The sequence below is a fragment of the Gobio gobio genome (genome assembly GCF_949357685.1).
Source record: "Gobio gobio genome assembly, chromosome: 25".
NCBI lineage: Eukaryota > Metazoa > Chordata > Actinopteri > Cypriniformes > Gobionidae > Gobio > Gobio gobio.
Genome location: NC_137121.1, coordinates 28235664 through 28249612, shown reverse-complemented (window position 1 = coordinate 28249612; position 13949 = coordinate 28235664). Strand labels below are relative to the sequence as shown.

The window sequence follows — 13949 nt, the reverse complement described above, 5'->3', positions numbered from 1 at the left end:
GCCAGACTTCCCACACATTGTCTGTTTGTACCCTACACACTGGAAGAAACTGACTAAATCCGGAGATTATAGAATCCCATGAAGGTGTTAGGTGTCGCCCAGCCCGCAACTCTGCAGATGTCTGCCAGAGAGGTGTTGTGTACCAACTGTTATGTCTGAATAATGAAAACTGAGGTGAGGACTCATGTTCAGATGAAAGTGATATTTATTTAACAAAAAGAAACATAAAGACAAATAAAAACCCACGATGGGGCAAACACAATCAAAGTAACAACTAGAAACACAAAACATACCAAATAGGAAATCACAGGGGAAAACCGGGAGACATAGACATGACAACGATCCGACGAAGACTGAAAACACAAAAGAACTTATAAAGGGGACAAATCAGGCAGGTAATGAGGGAACAACAGGTGGGGCAAATGAAACCAATAATGAGATAACAAGGGGGGTGGGATCCAGACAGAGACAGGAGCACATGGCCCAAAATAACAAAACACCACATGTGCTATACGAGACGGGAGGAAGCAACACCCCGAGTGGAGTGAGCCCTCAATGTTCAGCGATGCCGCAATGCCATGCCCATCTCAGGATTCTGCCATGTAGCCAGTGCTGAAGCGGTCATAGCAGTGCTGATGCATCAATCCCAGCAGCGTTATTGCAGCTGCCATAAGACCCAGGAGCCTCTGAAATAGTTTCAGTGGAACTGCTGTCTTCCACCTGAACATATTCAGGGAGTTCAGCACTGACTGTGCATGCTTGTTTGTGATTGACCATATTGAGTCCAACTCCATACCTAGAAAAGAGATGCTCTGCACAGAGGAGAGCTTGCTCTTCTCCCAGTTGACCTGAAACCCCAGATGATTAAGGTGTCCCTGTGTTTGCATAACAGATCACGAGTGTGAGGTAGAATGAGTCAGTTGTTGAGATAGTTCAGAATGCAAATGCCCACCACCCTCAGCAGGGTAAGGGCAGCCTCCATGACCTTGGTAAAGGCACAGGGAGACCAAAGGGCCTTGTACAGGTATGCCTGGCCCTCGAAAGAAAACTGAAGAAACTGTCTGTGTCAAAGTAATATGAGATATGAAGTACGTGTCGTTTAGGTTGATCGCTGCAAACCAATCCTGGGGGCAAACACACGTGAGGATGCATTTCTGCAGAAGCATCTTGTATGGAAGCTTGCGAAGACTCAATACAAGACAAGCAGATCCACGATTAGCCGTAAATCAACCTTTCTTGGGTATGGTAACATAAACGTTCACAAGGGGGAATCGAGTGGCTGGAACATTCAGACACACAATTATTTGTTATATTTAATAAATAATCTAAGAGACCCCTTACCCAACAACATACAGTAATTGGGTGCTAATGTGTCTGAAAACTACCCCCCAAAGGCCTTTTGGTTACCATGGCAAAGACCTTCCTTTCATGAAAGGAATTTAGAATTACTATTGAAACAGACACCTAAGGACCATAAAATGGATTTCTCACCATTAAATCATAGACAAACCATTCTATGAATGCATATACCCAAGACACTGTGTATTATTAATGTTTTGTATATTGTCTTTTTGTATTGTATACTGTTTTATCCATGCCTTATGATAGAACTATTAGATAATGTAGTCTTATTTGGTGGCTTGCTCAGTGAGTATGTGAAAGCAGGATGTGAGATGAGTAAGATGTTTCATTGCCTCAGCCAAAGAGTTGTGATTATCCGGCTCTGATTGGCCCTCCAATCCCACGGTTCAGCATTTTCTCTCCAATTCATTGAATTTACTGTTGTCCTCCATCTTTCCGGCTTCACCGTAGTCCCTCATTCCCCAGGTTCCATCTTAGTATGTCAATCTCCTGGCTTCTCCTTGCCTCTCTGATTCTTTGGAGACTACTACAACCCACCCAGCTCCACCTTGGTCCTCAGTCCTTCCAGGTCTGCCTCATGTCTGACTTGGTCCTCTCATCCTCTGGCTCTGCCTTTGTTTCTGGTTATATGGGCATAGTAGTCCTTTGATCCTTCTGCTCTTGAGTCCCTTCGCTTATACCCCGATCTAGTCTCTTTTCTGGTGCACCAGAGGGGGGACTATTTTGGCTGATAAGCCTGGGTGCGCTGTTCGTCTTGCCTTTTTCATAAGGGCTTGAGTGTTCAGCGCGCCGTGTGCCGTCTCACGGCCACGCCCACTGTCTCACGTGTCTGCTGGTAGCTTACAGATGGGATTGCTGGTCCTTAAAAGGGGACCTAGCGTAGCATTTGGGGCTCTAGCAGAGGACAGATGTCAATCGCTGCATCGGAGAGAGGGCTGTTATGTGTTGAAAATGAAGATGATGCTGAGATTCCCACCGTAATAGTGGGCGCTCGTGCTGAATCAGATTCATACTTGACAGCCATGCTTTCCCGGATGGCTGAGGCATAGTGCAACGCGTAAATCGCCTTGCCTGCCCCTTGCCTTTTCTCGGATGTGCATTGGAAGGCTTTGGCATTGTGGAACTATTGGTGCCAAAATATGGAACACCAATAGGGCCATAATCTGTATAAAGTTTTCCACTCTCTCACTACCCTCATCGGTGGGGTGGCAGTGCCACTGGCAGGCCACCTCCGCCCTGCTTAGTGCACGAGGGTAGTTCTGAGCCGAGGTTGAGCTGCGCACAGCGCTGGCCCTTGGCTAGACGATGTCCACCCTGGTCCAGAAACACCATTGACCCGGATTTGGTCTGGAACTGTTCTTCCCCGGAGGAGGGCCGGGTGGAAAACCATTAGTAATTCTGTTCCGCCACTAATGTTAAAAACAGCCAGTGGTACCCAAATAAAAAAAGAGAGCAGTTCCAATACCTCTGGGTCTCGGGAGTTCAGGAATGGCAGCGTGTGACGCTACAAAGCCTCGCCGCTTTCATTCCCCTCCCCACAAGAGGGCGAGAATGGCAGTGTGTGACGCTACAAAGCCTCACCACTCTCATTCCCCTCTTCTCAGCGGTGCGTGGACAACAGTGCGCGACGTGCCTCGCCACTCTTGTTCCCCGCTGAGGAAGGAGGTGAGGCAGACCGTGTGCAACGCCACAAAGCCTTGCCACGCTCAGCCCCTCCTTCATTTGGCGGTGGTCGACGCTCCCATGCCTCGCCACCCTCAGACGCCTCTCCCTTCGCCAGCAGGGGGCGCCGGCTGTGGGAACGCACTCAAGCGGCCTCCCCACACTCGCATGCCCCCTCCGCGGACGCAGGTAAGTGTTGCACAGCACACTCAGATCCAACTTCGGGCCGCTCCATGCCGTCCGAGTCGGATCCCTGCATTCCGCGTCGCTGCCCCGCTGCGGGTACGTCTGTGGTTAATCCCCTTGCTCGGTGTCTGGAAGCCTGGCTAGAGCTTCCCAGCCCGTCTCGGGGCCGTACCATCAGACTCGGCTATGCGATTCAGTTCGCCCGGCGTCCCCCTAAGTTTGGGGGCGTTCACTTCCCAGTAGCGAAGGAGAACACCCCTGTGCTCCGGGCGGAGATTGCAGTAACGCCGCTCGGATTGCTTCATATGAGACCGCTTCAACGCTGGCTACACGATCGAGTCCCGAGATGGGCGTGGCACAGCGGTTCCCTCCGTGTCCAAGTGAATCCGAGGTGCCGCCAAACCTTCGGCCCATGGTCGGACCCTTTGTTTCTACGGGCGGGAGTTCCCCTAGAACAAGTGTCCAGGCACTCTGTTGTCTCCAGGGATGCCTCATCCACGGGTTGGGGTGCCACGTACAACGGGCTTGCAGTTTCGGGTCTGTGGACGGGGCCTCAACTGCAATGGCATATCAATTGCCTCGAGTTGTTAGCAGTTCGTCTTGCACTCAGCCGCTTCAAAGTTCCGCTCAGAGGCAAGCACGTTCTGGTCCGTACGGACAACACTGCGACCGTTGCGTACGTCAAAAAACAGGGTGGTCTACGCTCCCGTCGCATGTCACAACTCGCCCGCCATCTCCCCTTATGGAGTCAGAAGCATCTGAGGTCGCTTCGTGCCAATCACAATCCGGGCCTGCTCAATCGTGCAGCCGACGAGCTGTCACGTCAGCCGGTGCTTCCGGGAGAATGGCGACTCCATCCCCAGGCGGTCCAGCTAATCTGGAGTCGTCTCTACGAGGCGCCTCTATGCGTTGAAGTGGAACCTGTTCGTCGATTGGTGCTCTTCTCGTCGAGAAGACCCCCGAAGATGTTCGATCGGATCTGTGCTTGCCTTTCTACAAGATGGGTTGGAGCGAAGGCTGTCTCCCGCCACCCTCAAAGTCTATGTTGCCGCTATCGCCGCTAATCATGAGCTATTAGATGGAAAATCTCTAGGTAAGCACGATATGGTCGACAGGTTCCTTAGGGGGGCGAGGAGGTTAAATCCGCCTCGTCCTCCCTCCATACCCTCTTGCGACTTAACTCTGGTGCTAACTGCACTACAGAGAGAACCCTTTGAGCCTCTGCAGTCAGCTGAGTTGAAAATTCTGTCGTTAAAGACAATACTCCTGACAGCGTTGGCCTCCATCAAGAGGGTAGGGGACCTGCAGGCATTTTCAGGCGACGAATCGTGCCTGGAATTCGGGCCCGGTAACTCTCATGTGATCATGAGACCCCGGCCTGGATATGTGCCCAAGGTTCCCACTACTCCCTTCCGGGACCAAGTGGTGAGCCTGCAAGTGCTGCCTTCGGAGGAGGCAGACCCAGCCCTAGCTTTTCTCTGTCCCGTCCGTGCTCTCCGGACTTACGTGGACAGAACGCAAAGCTTCAGGACCTCAGAGCAGCTCTTCGTCTGTTACGGAGGACAGCGGAAGGGAAAGGCTGTCTCCAAGCAGAGGATGGCCCACTGGATAGTGGATGCCATCGTCTTGGCTTATGAGTCCCAAGACGTGCCCTGCCCGCTCGGGTTAAGAGCCCACTCCACTAGGGGTGTTGGCTCTTCCTGGGCGCTGGCTCGTGGCGCCTCGCTGACAGATATTTGTAGAGCTGCGGGCTGGGCGACACCTAACACGTTCGCTAGATTCTATAGCCTCCGTGTAGAGCAGGTATCTTCCTGTGTGCTCACTTCCCATAGTCAGTAACACTGAAATGCCTGTTCTAGTGTCGGCTTGCTGCGCCATTCCCTCCCCTATGGTAGACGGATGCGTGCGCTTATTCTGCTCCAGTCGAGTTCCCCGGATCGGCGAACCCTGTTGAGTCCTCCGCAACCCACGGCAGTCGGACGTGGCGGAGCGTTCGACGCCAGGTCTAACACTCGTATGCATTGGTGGAACTTGTGTTAGGCTGGGTTCCATATGTAGTGACCCCCACGGCGGTCCCATATGTGTATTCTTCCACGGTACGGCTCCCTACGGCGAGCCCGTGTCTTTCCCTCGGCAGAGTCTCCTCTGCCGTCCCAGGTACGTGTTGTCCCCCTCCACTAATTGGCCGGGGCCACCCCTGGGACTTCCGTATGTTGTGCTGCCCACGGCCAGCCCATACGTGTATTCTCCACATGGTAACTCCCTCTGGGCATGATGTGGCTTCCGCAGCGGCCTTCACAGGCACGCTTTCCCGCATCAGATCGGGGTCTGAGGGGCTCATCGCTGGGCGCTGGAAGTGGTAGTAACTATGGCGTTTTCCACAAGGGATCCCAATTCGTCGGTACGTCCGACGTACGTCGAACGTGACCGACTGAATGGGAACGTCTCGGTTACGTATGGTAACACATGTTTCCCTGAAGGAGGGAACGGAGACGTACGTCCCGTCGCCACAGTTGCTGTACCATCACTGCAGGTTGAGCCACTAAGTTCGGCTCCTCAGTGAAAAACAGCGTGCATTCGCTCTCGCTTCCTGTTTATCCCCACGGCGCGGGGCGGAGCGCAAGATGCAAATCTCGCACGCCAATGGCCCATTGGCCTGTTCTCTATATCTCGAAGCTGATAGGGGCTCCCTGAAGTGATCCCAATTCGTTGGTACGTCCGACGTACGTCTCCGTTCCCTCCTTCAGGGAACGTGGGTTACCATACGTAACCGAGACGTTTGCAGTTGTCTGCAATTTTGCAAAATCTGTGAAAATCAGGGCTAAAATCGTGCAGTGTGAACACGTAAGTGAGCTTTGGTGAACATGAGAACAGGGAGCAGTTCTACAGAATTTATAAATTAGTAGAATATTTACTCTTAGGTCATTCTAAGTACATTAGTTTGAGCATGTATGATGTAGTAAAAAACAAACTAAAAAACAAACAAACAAACAGATATTTTTAAAAAATCCACCTACCAGTATATCTTGAGATGCAAAAAGGTTCACTTTCTGTTAAGTTATTTGCATTAACAGCAGTGACACAAAATGTGTAATTGACTCCAGCAGTCAGATCAGTGATGAGATGGGAAGTGTTAGTTTCCATTGCACTTTTGTTTGTTTTATCATCAGTCCATTTAACTTTAAATAAAGATCTATTTCCAACTGGTTCACTCCATGTCAGAAACACAGATGATGTTGTGACGTTAGACACTGTGAGGTTTCTGATCACATCTGGCTCTGTGTGAGGGAGAGACACATCATAAAGGTTGATTAAAAAACATCACACAGGACAACAAGTAAAGTATAAATACATATAGAATGAAAAAATAAACTGGCCGGCCAAATTAAGAAATAATAATTCTCTGATGTGTAGGCCTACTCTATAATGGAAGCCTTGGAAGGATATTTGTACTAAAATAAACAAAGACAACAAATGAGACAGAAGTAAATTATTTTAAACGTACTATGTACAGTAGCAAGAAACATATTTTATAATTCTACATACTGGTAAATTGTGAGATGCAGAAAGTTTCGCCTTTTGTTGATCTATCCGCTGCCACAGCACTGATGCAGAATGTGTAATTGACTCCAGCAGTCAGATCAGTGATGAGATAGGAAGTGTTACTAGTTTCATTTGATTTATCATCAGTCCATTGAAGTGTAAAGAAAGACCTATTTCCAATTGGTTCATCCCATGTCAGAAACACAGATGATGTTGTGACGTCAAAGATTATGAGATTTCTGATCACATTTGGCTCTGTGTGGGGAGAAAAGAACAATTCACAAATGTTGATTAAAAAATAACAACAGACAATATTAATATTAATAGAAAAGTATTAATACATAACTGGTCGGCCAAATTAAAGAATAATTGACTGACAAGGGGGGAAGGCATTATTCCAATATTTAGTCTTTAATAGAAGCTTTAGATTGAGAAGGGAGCAAATGAGTCTTGGTGGACAAGGAAATAGTTATCGTGCTTTTACAATTTACTAGAAAACAATATTGGAGGAAGATGGATCAGAAGATCAGAACTCAGTTTAAATGTAGCAAGAGATATTTTATAATTCTACATACTGGTATATTGTGAGATACAGAAATGTTCTCCTTCTGTTGATCTATCCGCTGCCACAGCACTGATGCAGAATGTGTAGTTGACTCCAGCAGTCAGATCAGTGATATTATAGGATGTTTTAGTAATTTCTGTTACATTTCCAGTTGTTTTATCACCAGTCCAATGAAGTTTAAAGAAAGATCTATTTCCAACTGGTTCATCCCATGTCAGAAACTCAGATGATGTTGTGAGGTTGGTTACTGTGAGATTCCTGATCATATTTGGCTCTGTGTGTGGGGGAGAGAAAAGTAAATGATAAATAACTTCTTTACAGCATTTTCAGATACACCAGCGCTCAGTGAGTCTGTGAGCATAAGATGTTGCTGTACAGTGTTTTGCTCAAAGCAAAGGGGTGAGACTTGATCACCCCTGAAGGGCATCAAGAAAACATGTAGAGGATGTCATAGAAAGTAGCCTGCCACAGACCTATCAAAGGTCTGTCTGTCCCAGATCCATCACGCAGGGCTTTTACCCCCCAGTTTTGTTGCCTCATCCAAAGAGTTCTAATTTTAAGGCTCTGCTTTGGCCCTCCAATCTCATGGCTCAACACTTTCTCTTCAATTCCTTGGCTCTCTTGTCCTACATTCTTTCGGCTCCACCCTTGTCCCTTGTTCCCCAGCCCTGTCTTTCAATCCCTTGGCTTCTCTTTGGCTCCACTTGGGTACTCCACTTTAGTTTTGAAGTCCATAAAAGTGCATCTATCCATCATATAACTGCTCCACACGACTCTGGGGTGTTAATAAAGACCTTCTGACCTTCTAAAACTTTATAAAGTAAATTATCTAGCTTCCACCAGATCGCCTTCCATATTCAACTTACGGAAAAAGTGTAGTGCCTCTCGCAGTTCAAAATGCTTATACTACGTCTGACGACATTGCACACCAGTTACGTTTTTTTTTTTTTAGATCTGGCGGAAGCTAGATATTTTACTTATAAAGTTTTAAATATGGATATTTTCTTACAAAAACGCATCGCTTCGCTTCAGAAGGCTTTTATTAACCCAACAGCCAAACCACGTAGAAAAAGCTTTGGTTTTGAAAATACCTGTGTTCGTGTGGACAGGGCCAATGATTGTATTCGTCTGAAAGAAGAATGTCATATGCACCTAGGATGGCTTGAGGGTGAGTAAATCATGGGCTAATTTTCATTTTTGGGTGAACTAACCCTTTAATTGTCAAATAATTTTTTATATATTTGCTCCTTAACAGGAATTTTAGACAGAGATTTATACAAAGAGGAAAGACAATAAAATGAGCTCTGGTGGAGTTGGGAACAGGGAACATTTCTACAGCATTTATGAATTTGTAAAATAATTATTCATAAGTCATATTCAAATAGATTGAGCACGTATGATACAGCAATATATATATATATATATATATATATATATATATATATATATATATATATATATATATATATATATATATATATATATATATATATTAAAATTCTACCTACCGGTATATTTTGAGATGCAAAAAGGTTCACTTTCTGTCAAGTTATTTGCAGTAACAGCAGTGACACAAAATGTGTAATTGACTCCAGCAGTCAGATCAGTGATGAGATGGGAAGTGTTACTAGTTTCCATTGCATTTCCGTTTGTTTTATCATCAGTCCATTTTACTTTAAAGAAAGATCTATTTCCAATTGGTTCATGCCATGTCAAAAACACAGATGATGTTGTGATGTTAGACACTGTGAGATTTCTGATCACATCTGGCTCTGTGTGAGGGAGAGAGATTGTAAATATTGATTAAAAAAACATCATATAGGACAACAAGTAGAAATACATAAAGGACAAAATGTGAATTGGTGTTACTTCTAATGGATTTACAAATTACTATAAGTCTATTGGTGGGTTAGAAGTAAATAATTTAAACAAACTATGCAGAAAGAAAAATGTATTTTATAATTCTACATACTGGTATATTGTGAGATGCAGAAATGTTCTCCTTCTGTTGATCTATCCGCTGCCACAGCAGTGAATTATTGGAAGCTAGATATTTTACTTTATAAAGTTTTAAATATGGATATTTTCTTACAAAAACGCATCGCTTCGCTTCAGAAGGCCTTTATTAACCCCCCGGAGCCGTGTGTAGCAGTTATAGGATGGATAGATGCACTTTTATGGACTTCAAAAACGAAACAACAATTCACTGCCATTATAAAGCTTGGCAGAGCCAGGATATTTTTAATATAACTATGGCCTAATCCACACGTACATGGTATTTTTATAACCAGAGTTTTTCCTCCGTTTAAAAAAACAATCGCGTCTACACAAGCACAGTTTAAAAAAAATCTGCATCCACATGAAAACGCAAAACCACGCTATGCTTGGCTGCCTGATTTCCACATGGGTCCCATCCACGGCACCGATGCACTGAGGGATGCCATGGGCTCAATGAAACCCTTCTACAAGTTCCTTTACTTTAGACTCAGTGACAGGTAACTGTATCACAGGAGCAGGGCGCAAGTGGACTGTAATAGCTTCACACACTTGCCTTACTATTTTGTATTATTGCATTCTGGCGCCTCTGTTCTGCAATAAAATGAGATAACTGCGCATCTGCGTATACATGTGATAAGCGCTGTTAGCAGAGTTATTAAAAGCTACATCCGCCATTGCATAGACTCGACTCATGTAAACAAAAGCGATCTGTCTCAGAGCACAATCTGACGTCAAACAAAGGAGAGATCGGTGCACACTTTGACTTCACAAGCCGAAATCTCTGGTTTCACCATCTACACGACAACGCTGCAACCGGAGTTTCTAAAAATCTTCACCCTGGCCAGAGTTTTCAAAAAAGTCTGGTTTCAGTAACCGGATACTGCGTTTGCGTGTAGACGAACAGCCAAACCGTGTAGAAAAAGCTTTGGTTTTGAAAATACCTGTGTTCGTGTGGACAGGGCCTATGATTGTATTCGTCTGAAAGAAGAATGTCATATGCACCTAGGATGGCTTGAGGGTGAGTAAATCATGGGCTAATTTTCATTTTTGGGTGAACTAACCCTTTAATTGTCAAATAATTTTTTATATATTTGCTCCTTAACAGGAATTTTAGACAGAGTGTCACAAACTCGGCCCCTGTGGCTCCCTCCGATCGCCACCAGAGGGCTCCCTCACCTGAATACTGATCTTGCTTGACAACACTTCCCATCAGCCTTCACTCGAGCTCATCACACACACACACACCTGTTTCCCATTACCCGGACTATTTAGGCCAGTGTTCACAAACGCTCATCGCGAAGTCTTGTTTTGCCACGGTTGACATCTCTGAGCATTCTCCCTGTTTATTGTTACTATCGTGTTCTGGACCTTGGACTGTTTTCGACTATTGTGAGTGTTTTCTGCCTGCCCTGAACTCTTGCTAGTGATGGGCAGACCGAGGCTTCGTGAAGCACTGAAGCAGTTGAAGCAAATGTGTCATATTGTTTCGAAGCTTCGAATCAATCTGACAACCGTCTCACTACGGCGCCATCTAGTGGTCATTTCCATGTGTTGATCTGAAATACCTTGACAATGATCCATGTAAAAAAAAATGTTTTTAACATCTGTCTGACAACTACATGATCTTGGTTTTGTAACCTGTAGCCTCGTCATTGTAAAGAACTATATATATTTTGTTTGTTATACAAAATGAACATTAATAAAATAAATAAAGCCACAATGTGTCACATTTGTCGCAAAACATTTTTATTCAAAAATATGAATTGCTCTGCTGTTGAAGGACTCAGCTGACTTCTTTTTTTACATATAATTTCTCCCGCCTTTGAAAAAATCCTCTCACAAGGGACACTTGTTGCTGGCATGCACAAATATTTTTGGATGATGTAAATACATGGATGATGTATTGTTGCAGAAGGCTAGCTGCCTATCACAATACACACATCTCACTTTATTTGGTGCTTCCAAATGGAAATGCTCCCACACCACAGATGTACGGCATCTCTTGCATGCAGCCTCCATTTTTATATATTCTATTAATATATCTATCTATATATTACCTATGAATCTATATCTATATAATTCTATATCTAACTTATGCTGTGCTATCTATCTGTCACTATCTAACTTAGCCTATATGAATGTGTCACTATATCTATCCTAACTATATGTCACTGTCTATACCTATCAGTCAATAGCCTATATCTAATTTAAATCTAGCCTAAATATAACTAACCAAAGCGCACTATAAATCTCACTGCTATCACAAAATCACCGCTATCACAAAATCACTCTTCTCTCACAAAAACCCACGAGGTGAAGATGGATTTACTTCACTTTTAAACTGTGGTGAATTAGGTTTATACAGATGTGTGACTGTGTGGCTTGTTCCCGCCCCCTTTAATCAACGCAGTTTCGGAAGGCGCCACCTGATGAAACACTTTGAAGCTTCATTTAGCCATAGTCACGTGACATGGGTGTTTCGAATCACAGTTCGGAGCAGTGTTTCGAAACATCTGCGCTTCGGGATCTCGGCAAAGCCCCGAAACGTCTGTTTCGCGTCTGCCATCCCTAACTCTTGCCTGTTTCTTGGATTACTCTGCCTTGTCTGCTGCCTGTCCTGACCCATTGCCTGTTCCTGTTCACGATCTGCCTTGCCCTTGATACTGTCGTTGCTGGTGTTTGACCCTTGCCTGTATTATTACGGTTACTTCTTAATAAAGCTGCTGATGGATCCCACTCCCGCCTCGTCACAGAAGACTTCGCCCGACCAAGATCCAGCAGCCATCTATCAGCTGTCAACGGAGGTCTCCGCCCAAGCCAGTGTACTAGCCACCCACCAACATCAACTGGCCCGTCTCACCGCCTTAACCGAGGAATAAGTGGAGACGCTACAGAGCATGCGACTCACCAACACTGATGTAAGTCCGCCAATTTCCTCACCACCCGCAACAAACCCGCGTCTAGCCTTCTCAGAGAAATACGATGGCTCACCGGCAAGATGCAAGGGGTTTCTTTTGCAATGTTCTCTATTTTTATCGCAGCAACCTGCCCTCTACACCACGGATGAGTCGCATCGCTTTTATATGCTCCCTGCTGACAGGAAAGGCACTAGAGTGGGCGACAACGGTATGGAATAACGGTCAGACCACCTTTGCTTCACTAAATCAGTTCTTGCAGCGTTTCCGCGAGATTTTCCAACACGCCGAGGGAGGTAAGGAGGCTGGTGAATTGCTGTTGGCGCTCCGCCAGGGGAGACAAACGGCGGCGGAATACGTGCTCACGTTTCGCACTCTCGCTGAAGCTTTGGTTTCCTTGCCACTGTTGCCTCTGGCTTGGCGTGCTCAGTTGGGGACACTAAATTTTTCAACTAAACATCGAAATACATCTAAATAATAAACTAAATTAACCATTTAAACTAAATTACTGATCAAATTATTGATCTAAAGCCCACACTGTCACTGTATGATACTTGAAATTTTTCCAGAATGGCTATACAGCTGAATAAAATTATGCTGCATTATTTTCCTGTTTAACACTGTAAAGCTGCTTTGAAACAATCTACATTGTTAAAAGCGCTATATAAATAAAGTTGACTTGACTTGACTTGACTCTGGCCGCGCAAACGACATGGGTGGAGGACACGCTTAAATTGCTGTTTCGCAAGGGTTTGAACGTGGACCTTCAATCTGAACTTGCCTGTCGTGATGAGGGGATAACTCTGAATGGTTTCATTGATCTGGCAATCCACCTCGACAATTTAATTCGCTCACGACGTTACCCGAGAAACACCCCGTTATCTTCTGTTCCCAGTCCACCTCTGACCGACCCCGAACCCATGCAAGTTGGCATCACTCACCTGTCTGCCGAGGAGAGGGGCAGACGTATTCAGCACCATCTTTGCCTTTATTGTGGCCAACCCGGCCATCGGAGAGCTTCGTGCCCCACACGACCCACAAGCAGAGACGGCGCTGCGGTGAGTTCTCCATCTACTTCTCTCAATATTGCAATTCCAGCCAGACTTGCAGTAAAGGATAAGCCTGTGAATGTTCAAGCCATGATAGACTCTGGGGCAGCCGGTAACTTCATGGATGGTGATTTTGCTAAGACTCTGAACATCACGCTAATTCCTTGTGATTCTGTTTTGTCAGTGGCAGCGCTAGACGGACGCCCTCTGGGGACTGGACAGGTTCACTACACCACGGGTGATGTATCTCTTCAAATTGGAGCTCTGCACACTGAAATCATTCGCTTCTTCATTATCAGATCACCTCAGAACCCCATTATTCTCGGATTACCCTGGCTATGGCTCCATAACCCCCAAATTTCTTGGGCAGACAACCAGATCACTCACTGGTCCGACCATTGTCATCGTAACTGTCTCCAGACTCCCGGCCCGTCAAGCTCATCCAACCACATACCTACTACCAGCCAACTGCCAGTCGAATATCATGATCTCGCTGAAGCTTTCAGTAAATCCAGGGCAGCTCAGCTTCCTCCACATCGCTCCAGTGACTGTGCCATTGACCTCATTCCAGGTAGTACGCCCCCTAGGGGCCGAATTTTCCCCTTGTCACAGCCTGAGTCTGAAGCTATGAGAAATTACATAGAAGAGGAACTGGCCAAAGGATTCATT

At 45.8% G+C, this 13949-nt stretch overlaps 1 protein-coding gene across 1 annotated transcript in view; it reads right to left on the bottom strand.

The window, feature by feature from the left end:
• The window catches only part of LOC307121617 (receptor-type tyrosine-protein phosphatase eta-like), a 37122-nt gene extending 28115 nt beyond the window's left edge, over positions 1 to 9007 (bottom strand). The window contains exons 1-4 of the mRNA XM_079809254.1: positions 8827 to 9007; positions 7329 to 7592; positions 6757 to 7008; positions 6228 to 6488 (exon numbers count right to left, since the gene is read on the bottom strand). Of these exons, the coding sequence (XP_079665380.1) occupies positions 6228 to 6488; positions 6757 to 7008; positions 7329 to 7592; positions 8827 to 8956 (907 nt within the window). The 5' untranslated portion in view covers positions 8957 to 9007. The remainder of the gene's footprint in view (positions 1 to 6227; positions 6489 to 6756; positions 7009 to 7328; positions 7593 to 8826) is intronic.
• Positions 9008 to 13949: the final 4942 nt, after the last annotated feature.